Source organism: Lutra lutra, chromosome 11 (genome assembly GCF_902655055.1).
Source record: "Lutra lutra chromosome 11, mLutLut1.2, whole genome shotgun sequence".
Taxonomy (NCBI): Eukaryota; Metazoa; Chordata; class Mammalia; order Carnivora; family Mustelidae; genus Lutra; species Lutra lutra.
This window is the reverse complement of record NC_062288.1, coordinates 54,449,746-54,469,055: the sequence shown is the minus strand read 5'-3', so window position 1 is coordinate 54,469,055 and position 19,310 is coordinate 54,449,746. Positions and strand designations below refer to the sequence as shown.

The window sequence follows — 19,310 nt, the reverse complement described above, 5'->3', positions numbered from 1 at the left end:
TCATCATACATTCTTAGGATATAGAAGTATGAATAACAATGTTACTTACGGCTATGGCCCACCCTCAGAGAAAGAATTCAGGCAAAAGACAGAGACACGTGCACACCGAGCTGTGAGATGGAAGGTTGTACATGGACCTCAATCCTTTCCCAGGACTGTTCTTTCTGTCACAATGTTTGTTTTGAAAAGATAAATTTGTTCCAATACAACTAATAGACTAGCAATGTGGGCGTACCATAAATTTTGTCTGTACTGATCTGCACTTTCATTAGCAAGAAACACTAAAAAACTGCACCCAACTCCACTGAAAGGCTTAGAAATAAGCAAAATGCTCACATGCCAGCAGCCACCAAGACCGCAGTTCCCTCAAGTACAATGAGCCACATGCATTCACGTGGAGGGGTACAGCTTCCTGCCTGGTATCAGATAACCCTCGTTCCGGCACTTCACACTAGTGCACAGTCACCACCTGTCCAACACCCACTTCCATGAGGAAACTTCCGGTCTGTGTCAGGGCAAAGTGTCATATTTACTGCAGTATTTATGTATTATTTAGCCATCTGAATGAAATGTGTAAAATGCTGTTTTTCCTAGGTTCCTATTTTCCTAATATACCGCTGACAGCTTTTAAGTACGAGAGCCCAAACCCCTGTTTTCCCCCTAAGTGCTGTACTTTTTATGGTGAATTCTTTCACAGCACAGTGATTTTTAGGAATGCATGTCATGTTGTAGCAGAAGGGACTATATCTCTAAATCACAGGTTCCGAGGAAAAGACTGCGTAACATGTTTAGAAGGTAAACCAGTTCACCTCCTTAGGCTGTCACACCACTGGTGAGCTGGTACCATACTTTTGGTGCTGTTAGAATTCCTTCAGGAACAATCACAGGAATTAGCCCTGAAACACCTCAGGAATTTAGTTTCCTTAAGTTGGTTCTATGAAATCAGAGGTGGGAGGAAAACGAAGTTCTCTCGGTCGTGTACTCATAAACGTGTGCTAAGGTTTGTAAACATTATTAAATGATGCTATTCTTTGTACTATTTTAGGATAATATATGAGAATTTGGGGGCAGATTATGACAAACAGATCCAGGAGGCTAACTTTCTCACTTCCTACCTAGACATACATTCGAACTGACATGAGAGGGCAATTGCTAAAAAACAGCATATAATCTTCACTATCTAAAAAATTATCCAAATGTTTACTAATTTTTTTGTAATGGCAACTTACAAATAGATATTTTCACATGTTTGCTCTTTCCTGTAAAGCATATTCTTTTAGGTAAATAGAGAAGAAAGTTTATTTTGTGCTTCCTACCAAACTCTCAGAGCCGGAGACAGGTTAAAATATACACATACCTGCATGTATATCATTTATCAGATACATGCACATATAGGACATTATCTATAAATACACACACAGACACATATATAATTGCTATTAAAGTTTCTCCACTTATATTATTACATAACATGTAATGACATTTTAAGAAAATAAACTTAAGAGAATCTATGAAATTCCTCTGTTAGGTGGTTTATCATAGGATAAAAAAGGGATCTTCAATAAAGGTAATTTTCATTCTAGATATATTTAACTGTTCCTATTATTTGGGGGCATTTATATGTTGTTTTATGTTTTTCTGAAAACTGTTTTATAAAAATTACCAATTTAATGAACATGTTACAGTTTATTGCCCCTCTGAAGATTATTCTCATTCCATACATTTTGTGGACTCCCCAAATCTCACATGATAAAATTTTAATTAACAAAAACGACTGGTATATATGCTATAAATATAATTCAAGCCAGGAAACTCTTATAAAAGATTAATGATTACATTCAAGTGAGCTAATGTTTATTAAGTATTACCGAGTGCCCAACACTATGCTAGAAACACAGAACACAAAGATAAGATAAAATGCACCCTACTCTCAGCTCATTATCTAGTAAAGGTAGAAGTGGTAAATAATTACAAGGCAAAAAAAAAAAAAAAAGAGTAATTGGCATAGCATTTGGGAAACAAATCTTTCAAACAAAGGGCTATTAGAAGTTGTTTTCAGTTATAATCCTCATAGGACTGACATTCTCCCAAAATTAAATATAAATGACTGTAAATACAGGAATATACTTGTAATAAAAATAGCATCTTTAAAACAACTTAAAAACATCACACCCTACCTTTGGGTCAAAGTTGACACTGAGAAGCCCATTTATAGCACTAAATTTAATCAAGGGTTGATTCAAATTGAATTCACAGATTTCATCCACATTACTTTTCCATTCATTATAGATACGATTTTCAAATTGGTCTAGCAGAGCAGTCATTTCAATGTACTTCTGATAAACTAGGGCATCATCAGCACTTTCCAAGAATCTGTAGGAATAGAATTTTTCTACTTTCCTACATATTAGATTTCAGCTTAACTACTTTACAAGGAAATATACACTAGAAAGTATAATAAAATGCTCTATAAAAAACAGAAATAGAAACAAGAAAGGCCAAATAATGCTTATGAGTGGTCTTTGTCTTAAAAGACAGAGTTATGAAATGAATGGAACTCCAGAGATGGTAACTTTCTGCTACTGATGTTGAGTTATAATTCCTACAGAGACAAATCTGGAAAATAAAAGGAGAGCTAGTTACTGAAGAAAAGGAACCAAAAACTACCAACATACTGTAGGTGCCAAGGAAAAGTGAGAAGAAAACATCTAAGGACCTGTGACAGGGAAACATATGGAAGTTTTAAGAGTTCTAGTGCATGAATTCTAAAACCACGGGGATGAAACCTTCTCAATGAACCCAGCCCAGGAAAAGCGTTAAATAGGGCAATGACTCCTCAAACGTTGAAATGAAAAGTTCACTGCCCTCTATAATAATTACCTGTCTCATGAGGATAATTTTGCCATGAAATAGGCCTAATAACTTACAAATACTGGAGAGATGCGAAGTTGGACCAGAATGTCTGAAGTCGTTTGAAGACCTCTTTAGCCCATTTGATGTTGCCTGCGGTAAATGGCATATTCCTGTGAAGAACTACATTTCCATGTTCGATCTGAAAAATCATATTTTGGTGAAGAGGAAGGAAGGGAATGCTTCATCAGAGTGCATTCCAAACCCTTGAAAGCAGTTTTTCAGTTTGGCGGTTTCACAGTACAAAGACGTAAAATGTATGCATTAAGTAACCTGATTAGTAGAGTTAGGGCACTAAAGCAGGTTCTTCAGCTGCATAAGGAAACCAGTTAAATAAAGGCATGAAAAGTTTACTGTCCTTATCTCATCTTCAATCTTCAGGTACCATTCAATAAAGTTCTAGCCAATGGCCATTACCCACAAAAATGATGCTGGGATGTGCTCAGCGTCAACCCCTGCTTACCTGTTTCACGTGTTCATTATACAATTGCTTGCACATATCCAACTCTGCGTTCAACATGTGCAGTAGCGTGCTGTAATGTGGGTTGAAAATTTCCATGACAACTGGTTTCTCTAGAAAATTCCCAAATATGGTCAAAAGCTGTAAAAATCAAAGTTAAAAGGTTAAGGACCGTGGATTTTTACATGCCTAGAATTTAAACAAAAATCTAGAACCCTGCAGGAATCCTGAAATAGCTCCAAATCTAAGACATGTTTCCAATAAAACAAATACTAAATGTAATTTCCCTTCCTCAGCAGAAAATGAGAGGAGTCAGAAATTAACTACTGTCTGTCAGCAATCCCTGCTCACAGATAACACCATTTCTTCCTGCCCGGTGCCAGGGAAAGTTTGAGAAGATGCTCTGCAGATAGAAAATCAGAAGCATAAACAATGTATTTTGGAACACTGAAAAAAATAAAATAAAATTCAAGAAATTTTTTTAAAAATATGCAGAACATTAAAAAAAAAAGAAAAAGAAAATCAGAAGCAAAATGTACATCTTCTTTCTTTGTTCTGCCCTCCTTCACAGGTGCTCTTTCAATGTAGAACATCCACGTCAAGGACCTTCAAGTCACACCCTTAATAATTACATCAAATGGGGGTGCCTGGGTGGCTCAGGTCATGATCCCAGGTTCCTGGGATCGAGCTCCGCATCAGGCTTCCTGCACAGGAAGAAGCCTGCTTCTCCCTCTCCTACCCCACCCCCCACTTGTGTTCCCTCTCTTGCTGTCTCTGTCAAATAAATAAATAAAATCTTAAAAAAATATATTACACCATATGGATCAGTTACTGGGATTGTCCTGTCCCTGGCAGCCCACATCCCATGCCACACCAACTAGCCACCCCAACACCATGGCCTGGGGCAGTAGCAGTGACCTGTTGCAAGGACAACCACTTCTCGGGCAGACAGCTCCTTTGATAGGAATGTCCTACCTCAAACTAATGTATAGAACTAATCACATTCTCTCCTCCTCAGGAAGAGAACCAGGGCATGGCAGGCTGAACCTAAGATAGCAAGTTAGGAGTGAGCAACAACTATTAGCAAGCAGAGGAAGCCAATGAGTAGGGAGACCGGTGGCGGGGGTGAGGGGGGGGGTGCGACACACAATCAGCAAGCAGGAAAGTAAAAGTCCTGAAGCTCTCCTCACTCAGTCCATGCCCCGCCCCCACACCCAGATCCAAACTCACCTTCACCACCAGCTTCCACAAAGTTCAGCTACCTGTGGAGCCCAACTTTGGATTTCCATTAGCCTCCTGCCTTATTCTCTGCCCCATGTGGCTCCTTCTGTGTGCCAGTGTGAGACAACTTTCTTTGCAAGCACAATAATGTAATTAAAATGCTTGTTTCTCAAATAAATAAAATCTTTAAAAAAATAACAAAAAATGATACCTCCTTCAAAGTAAAATGTAATCAAGATGGCAGAAAACCATATACCAAGCTCTGTGCCTTGTTAGCAACATGGCCAAAAAGAAAGTTTTGTTACTCCTCTTAAGGAAATAATAGGTGGTCCTCAATTGGTTTTCTTTAACAATTTGTTTTCTTTAAATACCAACTGTTGCCAAGGATGCGGAGAGAAAAGGAACCTTCCTGCACTATTGGAAGGAATGCAAGCTGACACGGTCACTGTGGAAAATAGTATGGAGGTTCATCACAAAATTAAGAAGAGAACTACTGCATGATCCAGTAATTGCACTCGTGGGTATTTACACAAAGAATACGAAAACAGTAATCTGAAAATATATGCACCGCTATGTTTACTGTAGTACTATTTACAATAGCCAAATACGGAAGGAGCCCATCAAGAGATGAATGGTAATGAAGTGGTGTATGTATATTCAATGGAATATTATTCAGCCCTTAAAAAGAATGCAATCTTGCCATTTTTAGCATGGATGGATCTAGAGTGTATAATGCTGAGAGAAACAAATCACGCAGAGAAAGACAAATACTATATAATTTCATTTATATGTGGAATTTAAGAAATAAAGCAAAGGAAAAATAGAAACAAAAAACCAAACTCTTAATTGTAGAGAACTGAGGACTACCAGAGGAGAGGTGGGTGGGGGGAGCAGTGAAACAGGTGATGGGGATTAGAGACATACACTTATACAATGAGTACTGAGTAATGTACCCAACTGCTGATTCATTATTGTACCCCTGAAGCTAACCTAACACTGTATATTAATTATAATGGAATTCAAGTAAAATAAAGGGGAAAAAACCTGTCTCTTTAAAAACAGCTTCATAATTAACATTCTCTATTTATATCAACTAAGTTCACTAAAAAAAAAAAAAAAACAGTGAAAAAATTGTACAAAGTAAAATGTAAATCAAACCATATCTCAGAGATCAGTTTAGATACATTCGGCTTCTCACCCCGGTAATATTGTAACCAGTAGAGAAACTGCTAAATATTTTAAAACCTGCTTAGTTAGCTGCTCCCTAGCAAAATGCTTATTAACTTTCTTCTTTCAACCACTCTTTTGTTGACTCTGGGTTTCATGTTAACAGTCAAAAGCAAACACTGACTCACAGATTTAACAAAGAGCAGGCCACCAACACCAGGGAAATGTATTTACTTCACAATTTGTTCTTTTCAAACACTTAATGTACTGACCACGGCTGAAATACCCGAAGCTTCCTGGCTGCATCTCATCTTGCCTACCTGATATGCTTAGTGGGACTGAACTCCAAGTAGAACAGAAAAAAGACACAGAAAAAATATTCTTTGGGGAGGCTGTAAAGCCAGCTAATAGTAGTAATAGTAGTAAGGATAGCCTTTAACCTTTCAGGTAGTACACATTGTTGTAATTTTTCAGCATCATAGATACAGAAAAACTACTCTCTGGGAAGAGAACAAGGGTCACGTGGACCTCTTGCTTCCTTGTCCTCAGGAAACCGAGAGCTATTTTGGGAAGAGTATAGATGTTTTCCTTCATCTCGACCTCCAAAGATTAAAAGTAAACCCCTACCACATGCTTCTTTCCCTAACCATCCCATTTGAGATCTGTGTGGTCTACCTTTTCTTCTACTCCTAATGGTTTGGGGATAACGCCCTTGCCACTATTGTACCTATATATTTTTTCCATTTTATTTTCTTTTTCAGTGTTCCAAAATTCATTGTTCATCACCTATTTATATTTTTTCTGGGTTTGCCTCTTTTGAAGATGTTTTAAATCTGTTGCCGCCTAAAACCTTGTGCACTTTACGATTTTATAGCTTTCAGTTTTACCGCCTGAAGACTTCTCTGGATGCTTCATCTGAGACACTTCAGTCTACCTTCATGGAGACATACTGTTTAAGTTTTAGAGGAACATCCATTAGTGTCTTGCTTCATTTTGTTTTTTATTAAGTGCCAACACTGTGGGCTCTGAACTACAGTTTCATGTTTGAGTAGAACAGCGCTTGGTCCCAGTGCCCTTCCTGGTCATGTCTTGGCCGAGGGCAGGCATGAACCATGGTCTCCAGAGAACGGTCTGCAAATATTTATTCCCCAGGACCCAACAGCACGTGGTCAGAGGTCATCACCTTGTATCTAGGGTAGAAATAATTTTTCCCCTAACCCGCCATCCTGTGATTTTTTTTTTCTTCTACCATGACTTTTGCTGCAGTTTACCCTTGTCTGTGAGTCGTTCCAGGACTTTGACTACCAGTCCATCACCCCAACCTCAGTTATTAGATGTCTGCTCTAGAAGACACTGAAGAAGGGGATCTAACTAGAACACAAACTGTAAAATGATGTCCCAGCCCTGCAGAGCTCCTGGGCAGGGGCTCATGCTGCATATTTCCATAGACAAGATACAGACAGTTACAAAGTTAAAGACAAAATACATGACAAAAAGATAAGGTCATTTAGAAAAAATTAAGTGGCATGGACTCGAACAGAATCCCTACCAATAGTTGTGCTACGGGAAGATAGACTTGAATTAGACACAGTAGGAGCTTCTGTGAAGGGAACAATCTACACGCTTTCCTTCTGTTATTTATGAAGGCATTAAAGCCAAGCAGCTCCAGCAACAGAGAGGGTGATACATTACGGAGCCATTATAAAAATCGTGATTTCTGCTGTGAAACCAAGAAAATGTTTAGGATTCATTCCTAAGTGGAAAATGTTACCAAAGAGGGTCAGCCTGTGATGTCACTCTTGTCAAAGGGATACATGTACACATATGTAGCTAACGAACGTAATTTCTGAGAGATGGGAATCACAGGCAGCTTAATTTTACAATAATAAGCCAGATATTTTGGCCAGCAGCACCTAAAAGTTTCATCTACCAGCTCTTACAAAACAAAGAACTATTTAATCCTTATGAGTTGGTTTTTTTTTTTTTTTTTTTTTTGTAGGGTCCCTGCCCGGCGTGGAACCCACATGGGGCTTGAAATCTCAACCCTGAGATCGAACCCTGACCTGAGATCAAGAATCGGATGCGTCACCCACTGAACCACCCAGACCTCAATCGTTGCGAATTCTCCATGTGAAAATGCTTGCCTGGAGCCAGGAAATACTTGCACCTTCACCACCTCCTAACCCACCATGTGAATTTGGAGATCAAAATCAAACAGTATCCCACATCAAGTCTGGGTCCGTTTCCTTGTTTTTGCACTACCATTTTCTTTTCTTTTTCTTTTTTTTTTTTTTAAGATTTTATTTATTTGACAGAGATCACAAGTAGGCAGAGAGGCAGGCAGAGAGAGAGGGGGAAGCAGGCTCCCAGCTGAGTAGAGAACCCGAGGTGGGGCTTGATCCCAGGACCCTGGGATCATGACCTGAGCCGAACGCAGAGGCTTTAACCCACTGAGCCACCCAGGCGCCCCTGCACTGCCATTTCCAACGAGATGGGCCCATGATCCCGTAGGTGTGTTTCTTCAGAAACAGAAGTCTCCAATCCTCTTTTGGGACATCATTTGGTTCTACACCTTACTTGCTAGTTCTTTGCTTTGATAAGCAAGTTTCACATGGTGTCCCTCTTCCCCACATCCTAAGCTAGCCATGTGGGACGTCTAAGAAGATGCATTCCTTTTATGCAACTCAGAATACAGAAATACCATACTGCATTTCTTTAATTCTCTGTCCAACTTTTCTTTGTGTCTTAACATCCGAAAGTGGACTATGTTATATAATAATGGAATCATCATTTTGGGGGCATTTTATTTATATACAAAATAATGGTGTGTCTGATCACCAAGGGTGTCTTATGCCTGATGGAAAAGTATTATATAAATTATTATTTGTTTCAGTTGTAGTAATGAAGTGGGCAGGTAAACCCAACACATGTAAACAATGCTATAGAGAAAATCTTGCATTAACGGGTATTTTTCTCTTTTCACCATGGCTTAATTTTGAATTAGGATTTCACAGGCCATGCCAAACTCACTCTAAAAGTAACGAGAGCTAAACTACTGAATCTGAAAAAAATATTAATAGTCAAAAGTACTGGGCGCCTGGGTGGCTCAGTGGGTTAAGCCGCTGCCTTCGGCTCAGGTCATGATCTCAGGGTCCTGGGATCGAGCCCCACATCGGGCTCTCTGCTCAGCAAGAAGCCTGCTTCCCTCTCTCTCTCTCTGCCTGCCTCTCCGTCTACTTGTGATCTCTCTCTGTCAAATAAATAAATAAAATCTTTAAAAAAAAAAAAAAAAAAAATAGTCAAAAGTACTAAAATTGACCTTGTCCCTAAGTAAACATCATTCATTAGAGCAGTGTGTAAAATTTAGTTCGGTGAGGTGAATACAAACAGAATGTGACCAGTTAATAGTTTACCTGGGTCAGAAAGGAATGTATCCACTCCTTTCATCTAACAGTTGAAATTATTCATTAGTAAAGTATTTTTTAATGATAGCTTCTTCAGAACTAACCTTAAATGCAGCTTCTAAACCATTGCAGTTAAAGAAAGCTTCACAGAGAATCATCCCAAGCCTTCTGTCAAAATCCACAATTTTGGACTTAAACACAACATAATCACTTTCAAATTCCTGTAAGATTCAAAGTGAAAGAGTTTACAGCAAAGTATCGAACACTGAAAATAGCCATCACAGAGCCACGTGGCTCCTCTCTCCCAGCCCCCTCCTTGTCTCACTCTTCCCCGCACCCCTTCACTCCCTCCCCTGCCCCATCTCTCCCAATGCATGTTTCATTGCAGGATTCTGGGGAAGATCGAGAGCTCTGACTAACCATTCAAAACAGCAACCTTAGAGGAGCACGGAGCCTTGAGCCCTGCGAGTCCATTTCTCCCCGGGTGTTTTCACTGGCTCAGACCCCATCATCAGCACTCTGCCCTCTCCCAATCCATTCTGATTATAAATGATAAAGCAAACCTTTTCCAAACAAAACAAAACAAACAAACAAAAAACACCACACTTTCATCACAACGTCAGAGACAGTTTAAATAGGAACATGTTTTGTTTTGTTTTTCAGGGGGCAGAAAACCTGGCAAGTGACGCTCTTTCTTCAGGTGAGAAGTAGCAACACAGGTCTATAAGAAGGCGTCCACCAGTGATGCAGATGAGACACCATGCTCTTCCTTTCCCCCATGTGTTAGTTTGCAGCTCTCATTAACACAAAGAACAAAACCATGAGAGAGTAACTACCATCTCCACAGCAGGGCAGGTCACGGTGAAGAAGTCCCAGAAACGCACACACACTTTGGGCTTTCCAGTCAAACGGCCCGGACAGCGCCCGCCACACATTTAGCAAAATGAAGTCCTCTCCTCGGTCAAGTAAGCCTCGTCTGTTAGTAACAGCCATAATGATGACAGCAAACATGAAGTTTTCTGTTCTAAATGCTTTACATTGTTAACTCGATGTGCACAACCACGCGGGATGTAGGTCATGCGGCTTCCATTTTACAGGTGACAAGGCGAACGCAGAGCAGGTTAGTCACCTGCCCACAGCCACAACATTGCTAACTGACAGAACCAGAATTTAAAAGCCTGGCAACCGTTTCGATGTTTTGATGTTGCTATGAAGGACTGCCCCCTTGTGTGGACTCGAACACGCCCTGAGAATGGCGTGTAATGGCAACGTCCCAGGGCACAGTGTCTCACACACCACAATGTTATATTTAGCATCAAGAGGAAGTCTCCAGGTCTTTTTTTTTTTTTTTGTCAGAGAGAGAGTGAGAGAGAGCGAGCACAGGCAGACAGAATGGCAGGCAGAGGCAGAGGGAGAAGCAGGCTCCCCGCCAAGCAAGGAGCCCAATGTGGGACTTGATCCCAGGACGCTGGGATCATGACCTGAGCCGAAGGCAGCTGCTCAACCAACTGAGCCACCCAGGCGTCCCGGAAGTCTCCAGGTCTTAATGAGAGACAGTCTCTTCATTCAAGCATCACTGACTTGTAAAAGTAAACACAACCTCCCAACATGTCGTAACAAGCCCAGCTTATCCCTCCTCTCAGTAAGGCAACAAGAAACTTACAACTGAAGATGCTCAAATATTACTTAAACAGTTAGTGCTTAACACCTCAGCAAGGGGGAAATACAAATCTTTATCCCAACTATCTCTTCCTCTCTCCCAAAGGGTTTTACTCATCCAACCCAAATTCAGAATGACCAAAGGCACCTCTCCCCCATCCTTCCCCACAGAGAAGTCAAGCTCATCTTGCACAAACCTCAATTCGTCATCTACCCTACAAAGTAGTTCTTTTAAGACGTGCAAACAGAAATCTCAGCCATCTCCTCTGCTCCCTTCTCTCCGGATCAAGAGTCATCCATCTCTTACCTCCTCATGAACACACCAACTATGCTTCCTGTCTCCAGGGATCACTCCGTCTAGATCACCATCACCACTCACCTGGATTTCTGCTAACCACTTTCTAACTACTTTCTTTGTCTCCATTATTATCTCTCTGAATAATTCCTCAAAGTACCATTTAAATAAACTTTCCAAAATATAAATCTTTTGTCACTCTAATTTTTTTTATTTATTTTATTTATTGAGATAGAGAGAAAGAGAATGAGATATCAGCATGAGAGGGGAGAAAGGGAGAAGCAGGCTCCCCACTGAGCAGGGAGTCCAACATGAGGCTCAATCCCACATGACCTGAGCCAAAGGCAGACGCTTAACCAACAGAGCCACCCAGGCAGTCCGGCACCCTAGTTTTTAATTCTCCAATTCATAATTCCTATATTTTAAGATGAAGTCTCAAACTCTTACCATACTCTACAAAACCCTATGTTATCTGGGCCGTTTTGACACCCTGAACTATTCCAGTACCTTCCCGCCTTTCCACACTAGGATCTTGTCACACCTGCCTTGTCATATACTCTCTCTCTTGGCAGGATACAATTTCCCACTCATCCCTTTCTACCTACTTTTCACCTGCTTAATTTCTATTTATTTTTTACTTCTATGTATCTTTCAGTTACTTTCTGAATTTCCTTGCACCTCCTTTGGCAAGGGGCCCTTCACAAATACTCTCCCAGCACCTTGTACTTCAGATACCCTGGCACCGAGTGCCCTGGGTAACTGCCTACCTGTATTATCCCCTGGACTCCCAGCTCTGGGAGTACAACAAACAGGTTTGGTTTCCAGAGTTACATAACCAGTATTTAATGGGGTTCTTAGGGCACATAGCTGCTTCTCAATAAATACTAATTAAAGCATCAACGATATGCTGGTATTACTCAAAGATCATTATAAACATCTTTTTCTTCTTCATCCTGACAACTCTAAAATTGTCCTTTTTAGTGACGTGGGAAATTACTGAAGAGTCTTAGCTAGAGAAATGCACTGGCTTGAGTTAGCTTCAAAATGGCACTCGTGCTGCTGTGGGAAGAACAGAGCCTGATGGAGCCAAGAAAGGGGCTGAGGAGGCAGTTTATGCAGTCATTCGGGTCAGAGAGGAGATCTGGATATATTTTCAGGGTTTATCTGACAGAACCTGATGTTTATCACGAGAAAAAGAACAAGATCATGAATGACTCCAAGTTTGTGCGCCATGTAGCCCACTAGGTGTGCCATTTTAGGAGATGGAGAGAAGACAGGGAAGGGGGTTGAGTACAGGCAGAGTTTCAGTTTTGCAAGTTCGAGATGTCTATCAGATATTTAAGCACAGACGTTGAGTAGGCAGCTGACTATATGCTATGGGTTTGGGATTTAGGAAGACCCTTCACCATTACGTATCGTGTTATAGGCATTCGGTATATGTTCTTTACACAACTTGAGGAGGTTACTGTTTCTTTTTCCCAAGAGTTCTTACCAGAAATGGGCACTGAATTTGATTTTTCTCATGCATCAGTTGACACGATCATGTTTCTCTTCTTTAACCTGTTAATACGCGGGTTTTCAAATATTAAACCCATCTCACATCCCTAGAATAAACCTCAGGTACAAATAAAATGTGCCCTTGTTCCATATTGCTGAATTCTGTTTACTAATACATTAAGTTCTGTTTACTAATACTTTGAGAATTCTTACGTCTATATTTAGGAAGGAAAATTAGGGAGGGAAATTTTTTTTTTTTTTTTTTTTTTTTTGCATTAACTTCTCTGGCTTGGGTATTGGGGCAGTAACTAACTACTAGCTTCACAAGACAAATTAGCAAGTGTTCCCTCCTCTGGCATTTCTGGAAGACACTGTGTAGAAATGATGTTAATACTTAAATACTTGGAGAAATTCTCAAGTGAAACAGTCTGGGCCTTGACATTTCCTTTCAGAGAGTATTTTTTTTTTTAAATGATAAGTCCAATTTCCTTAATAGTTATAGTATTGTTCAAATTTTCTACTTCATTTATCACAGAAAAAAAAATCACTATATGTGGTGGTGGGTATTAAAATTGTGATAATCATTTCTCCATATATGCCCATGTCAACTCACTACTGGTACACAACCAAACTACTACAATATTATCTCACAATTTGAAAAGTTATCTATTTCTTATTGAATGAGTTATGATAGTTCTGGTTTTTGAGGAATTGCTCCATTTCTTCTAGGTGTCAAATTACGTGTTTAGAGGTTATTTCTTGTTTTGATATTCCTGTTATTCTTTTAATGTCTGCAGAGGATGTAGTGGTAGCCCATTTTATTCCTGATATGGTAACTTGCCTTCTCAATTTTTTATTTTTCAAAGAATTAACTCTTAGTTTCATTGAATTTTGTCCATGTTTTAAATTTCATGGATTTTGCTCTTTATTTTTTCTTTCTAGTTGCTTTGTGCCTTTTTTCTCTACTTTTCTCTAGGTTCTTAGAGTGGAAACCAATTTGAGACTTTCCTTTTTTAATATATGCTTACTTAGTGCTATCAATTTCCCTCTCAGAACTACTTTGTCTGTTCCCACAAATTTTGGTATGTTATATTTTCATTTTTTTTAAGTTCTCTACATTTTATTTCCCTTGAAACTACTTTTTTGACTCATGGAAAAGTAAAAAAAAAAAATGACAAAAAAGTCAAGTCACTATTTAAAGATGTCATTTCAGTTTCTAAGTAGTTTAAATTTTCCTATTAGATTTCCATTACTGATTTCTTTTTTATTCCACTGTCGACAAAAAAATATACTCTGTACCATTTCACATCTCTTATATTTGTTAAGGTTGTCTATGGCCCAGGATATAACATATCATGGTCTATGTTTCATGAGCATTTGAAAACAATGTGAATTCTGCCATTGTTGCACGGAGTGTTCTATAAATGTTGATTAGATCCTCCTGGTTGATGGTACTGAACCCTTCCATATCCTTGCTAATTTCCTATCTGCTTATTCTTTCAGTTCCTCAAAAGGAGCAATGAAATCTCCAATTTGAACTGTGAATTTGTCTATTTTTCTTTTTGGTTCTGTCAGTTTTGAATCACATATTTTATTGCTCTTATTTGGTGCATACCCATTTAGGATTGCTAGATCTCTTTGTTGGACTGACCCTTTTATCATTATATAATGTCTCTCTCCATTAATTTTTTCTTGCTATGAAATCTACGTTATCTGATATTTATATAGCCATTACTGCTTTCTTTCAATTCACATTTCCATGACATACCTTTTCCTGTCCTTTCACTTTTAATCTACATATATGGTTATATTTGGAGTTAAAAAAAAAAAAAAAGCACACAGTAGGGTCTTATATTTTAATCCACTCTGGCAAGCTCTTTGTATTGGCGTATTTTGACCATTTACTTTTAAGGTAATTATTGCTACATTAAGGTTTAATTCTGCCCCCTTTTTTTTCTTTTCAGTTGTTTTTCTTCATTTCTTGCCTTTTTCTGCAGCTCTCTGGGAATTTTTTTAGACTTACATTTGATGTATCTATAGTGTTTTAAATGTATCTCTTTGTAATGCTCGAGGTATTACATATCTAGATACATAGATATATTTTTACATTATATGTACATTAGTTATCTAATGTCTAATGTCACCATCTTTCACCAGTTCAAGTAAAATCTTACCTCCCATAACCAATGGTTCAAGGAAGATATCGAAAAGGAAATGAAAACTCTGTTGACACAAGAGTTCTAGGAAGACAGCAGAGCAGAAGGATCCTGAGCTCACCTCTTCCCATGACACACAGAGGCAACAGGTACATATAAGGCAAGTCATTCTGAAAATGACCTGAAGATTAACAGAACAGATCACCCATGGCCATAGGCAAAAAAGGAGCCACACTGAGAAGGGAAGAAGGGGGGCAGAGATGGACTTTAGGAACCAAACCCCTGGTGTAGGAACCCACAAGTAAGAAGGGTATCAGGTGTGAAGGTCCTCCCCTAGGAAGGAAGAGATCAAGCCACACATTAAGCACCCAGGTCTTGGGAACCTGTACCTAAAGACCAGTTCCCATAACACAAGGCTCTAACAGGGCTTAACTTCAGGAGAGCCAGGGTATTACAGGAAACTGAGACTTTTCTTAAAGGGCCAGCATGCTATACCACCCTGTCCAAGGCCCAGCACAGAGAAGCAGTATGTGAGTACTTAAGTGAAGGATATTTACTGAGTTGCTTTAGGATATGTGAAATGACAGGGATCTACAAGGGCTTTTTCAGAGAATGGATGGCAAGTGGGTAACGTTTTTCTTGCCCTCCTCCAGTCTAGCTGGCTGGCTGCTTGCTAGAGCCAGTTCTGACACTCTCCATCTGCACTGCTAGCCTTGTCCACTTCACCCCAGCATTCCCCTGCAGACCCACCTGCCCAGGCATGCATCCCTCCAAAGCAGCTCCTGCCCCTGACACACCTGGCAGGCAGTTCTGGCCAGGACTGGCACCCCTACAAGAAGCTCCTGGAGCGGGGGGAGGGGGGTGTTGGAGGGGACAACACACCCACAGCAGCTATAGTCCAGCCTCTCTGCCAGCTGTGCCAGGAGCTAATCCTACCCAGCAGCAAGTCTACATTAGCTAGAGCCAGGCCTCACAGCCAGCCACGTCTGGGGCCAGCCCTGCCCACCAGCTCACAGGCAGGGCAGTAGTCATGGCCAGTCACTGCAGACAGTGGGGTTGGGGGCCAGCAGCAACCACCAGCACAACTGCAGCAGCTGCAGCCCAGCTACAACAGAAGGGTGCATACAGCCCACACAGGGGATATTCCCAGACTACCTGGGACAGGATGCCTTCTAAATAGCACCACTACCTTCAAGACCAGGAAACATAACTGACCTACTAATACATAGAAATGAAGAGACTGATGGGGCACCTGGGTGGCTCAGTGGGTTAAAGCCTCTGCCTTCCGCTCAGGTCATGGTCCCAGGGTCCTGGGATCGAGCCCCACATAGGGCTCTCTGCTCAGCAGGGAGCCTGCTTCCTTCTCTCTCTCTGCCTGCCTCTCTGCCTACTTGTGATCACTATCTGTCAAATAAATAAATAAAATCTTAAAAAAAAAAAAAGAAAGAAATGAAGAGACTGAGAAAAAATCAGGAAAAGGAGACAAAGGAATCTTAAAAGCAGAAAGAGGAAACAAATTACAATGTACAAGAGAAATCTATAAAGCTATCAACTAATTTTTCAGCAGAGACTTTGTACCAGAAGAAAGTGGCAAGATATATTCAAGGTGAAAGGGAAAAACCTACAACAGGAATATTCAACCCAACAAGGTTATCATTCAACACTGAAGGAGAGTGTTTCCCAGAGAAACAAAGGCAGTTTTCATCACCACGAAATCAGCCTTAAAAAATTATTAACAGGACTTATTTAATTAGGAAAGACAAAACCAGAAATAGAAGAAAATTATGAAAAGAAAAAATTTCACCAGTAAAAACAACAGAAGTAAAAGTAGTAGATCAATCATTTAAAAAGCTAGCATGAAGATTAAAAGTAAAATCAATTATAGCTACAAAATTTAGTTAAGGGATACAAAGAATAAAAGACAAAAATTAAAACATCATATACATAAAACATTTGGTAGGGAATAAAAATCGAAATTTAACTGACCATCAACTTAATAAAAACTGCTCAATATACAAGATATAAAATATGAATCTCATGGCAACCACAAACCAAATAAGTATGATACACAAAAAACTTACAGAAAGGAACCAAAGCATAACATTAAAGAAAGTCATTAAATAACCAGGGAAGAGAGCAAAAGAATAAAGAAGTACAAAAACAAGCAAAGAACAATTAAAATGGCACAAATTACATACCTATCAATAACTACTCTAAATGTAAATGGTCTAAATACTACCATCAAAAGACATAGGATGACTGAATGGAAAATAAAATGGGACTAATCTGCTTACAAGAGACTCACTTCAGACCTAAAGACACATAAAACTGCAAGTGAAGGTTTAGAAAGATATTCCATGCAAATGGAAGTGAAAAAAAAAAAAAAAAGCTGGGGTAGCAATACTTATAGCAGACAAAACAGCATTTATAGCAATGACTGACTGTTAATAAGAGATAAAGGCATTACATAATGGTAAAGGAAATCAATCCAGCAAGAGGATATAACAATCGTAAATATCTACGTACCTAAATATGTTTCATATATAAATAGAAATACATAAAGCCAATATTGACATAAATGGAGAAACTGACAGTAATATATTTGAAGATTTTAACACCCTGCTCACATCAATGGATAGAGCATCCAGACAAAATCCGTGAACAGTGGCTTTAAACAACACAGTAAGCCAGATGGACCTAACAGATATGTACAGAACATTCCATCCAAATACAGCCAAATACACATTCTTTTCAAGTGCACACAGAACATTCTCCAGGATAGATTACATATTAGGCCACAAAACTAGTCTTGATAAATTTAAGAGGACTGAAATCCTATCAAGCATCTTTACTGACCACAACAGTATGAAACTAGAAATTACACGAAAACTGCAAATTACAAACACATGGAGACTAAAGGTGCTATTCAACAACCAATGTGTCAATAAGTAAATCAAAGAGGAAATAGAAAAAATACCTGAAGACAAATTCAATGGAAACACAATGGTTCAAGATCTTTGAGACAATGCAAACAAAAGTAGTCCTAAAGAGGAAATTTATAGTAATACAGGCTTACCTCAAGAAACCAGAGAAATCTCAAACAATCTACCCTTCCACCTAAAGAAAGTAGGAAAAAAAGAACAAAGCCCAAAGTTCGTAGCAGGAAATAAAGAACAGAGAGGGAAGAAACAAAGACAAAAAAAAAAAAAAAAAAAAAAAAAAAGAAAGGAAGAAAGAAAAAAGATCAGATCAATGAATCTAAGAGGTAGTTCTTTGAAACAATGAACAAAAATGATAAACCTCTAGCCAGGCTCACCAAAGAAAAAAGAAAACTCAAATAAAATCAGAAGTGAAAGAGGAAAAGTAACCAAAAGCACAGAAATACAAAGGATTAGAAGAGACTACTATGAAAAACAATACACCAACAAAGTGGACAACCTGGAAGAAATGGAAAGATTCCTAGAAACCTGCTATCGGCAAAGACTAAATATGGAATAAACACAAAATCTGAGCAGACCAATTACTAGTAACAAAAATCCATAACTAAAAAACCTTAAAAAACCCCAAACACAAATGCAGGAGCAGGCACCTTCACAGGTGAATTCTACCAAACACTTTTTTTTTTCTACCAAACATTTAAAGGAGATTTAATACTTATTCTTTTCTTACCATTCCAAAAAAATCTAAGAGGAAGAAATACTTCCCAATTCTTTCTACAAGGTCAGCATACTGATACCAAAACCAGACAAAGACACTACAAAGAAAGAAAATAACAGACCAGTAACCTTGATGAACATAGATGCAAAAATTAGCAAACCAAATTCAACAACACATTGAAAGAATGACTCACCATGATCAAGGATACATTAACAAAATGAAGGATAAAAATCACTTTATCATCATCTGAACAGATATAGGAAAAGCATCTGACAAAATCCAACATCCATTCATGATAAAACTGTCAACAAAGTAGGTTTAGAGGGAACATAACTCACTCTTTTAGAGGGAACACACCTCACATTAACAAAGGGTATATATGACAAACCTGCAGATAACATCATTCTCAAAGGTAAAATGCTGAAAGCTTTTCTTCTAAGACTAGGAACAAAACAAATATGTCCACTCTCACCATTATTACCCAACATAGTACTGGAAGTCCTCACCACAGCAATCAGATATGAAAAAGAAATAAAAGGCATCCAAACTGGTAAGGAAGAAGTGAAACTTGTCAGTATTTGCAGATGACATGACACTCTATATAGAAAACTCTTAGGATGCCACCAAAAACAAAACAAAACAAAAAACTATTGGAATAAATGAATTCAGTGAAATTCCAGGATACCAAATTAATATTCAGAAATCTGTTGCACTTCTATATTATAATAACAAACCAGCAGTAAGAAAAATTAGGAAAACAATCCTTCTTAAAATCTTCCAAAAACTGTAGAAGAGGAAATACTCCTAACTCATTCTATGAGGCAAACATCTCCCTGATAGCAAAACCAAACAAAAATACTACAAGAAGAGGAAACTCTAGACTG

At 38.9% G+C, this 19,310-nt stretch overlaps 1 protein-coding gene across 1 annotated transcript in view; it reads right to left on the bottom strand.

The window, feature by feature from the left end:
- Window positions 1-19,310, bottom strand: part of DNAH11 (dynein axonemal heavy chain 11) — a 328,215-nt gene that overhangs the window by 267,137 nt on the left and 41,768 nt on the right. The window contains exons 9-12 of the mRNA XM_047694987.1: window positions 9,267-9,383; window positions 3,374-3,511; window positions 2,928-3,052; window positions 2,178-2,373 (exon numbers count right to left, since the gene is read on the bottom strand). Coding sequence (XP_047550943.1) covers window positions 2,178-2,373; window positions 2,928-3,052; window positions 3,374-3,511; window positions 9,267-9,383 — 576 coding nt within the window. The remainder of the gene's footprint in view (window positions 1-2,177; window positions 2,374-2,927; window positions 3,053-3,373; window positions 3,512-9,266; window positions 9,384-19,310) is intronic.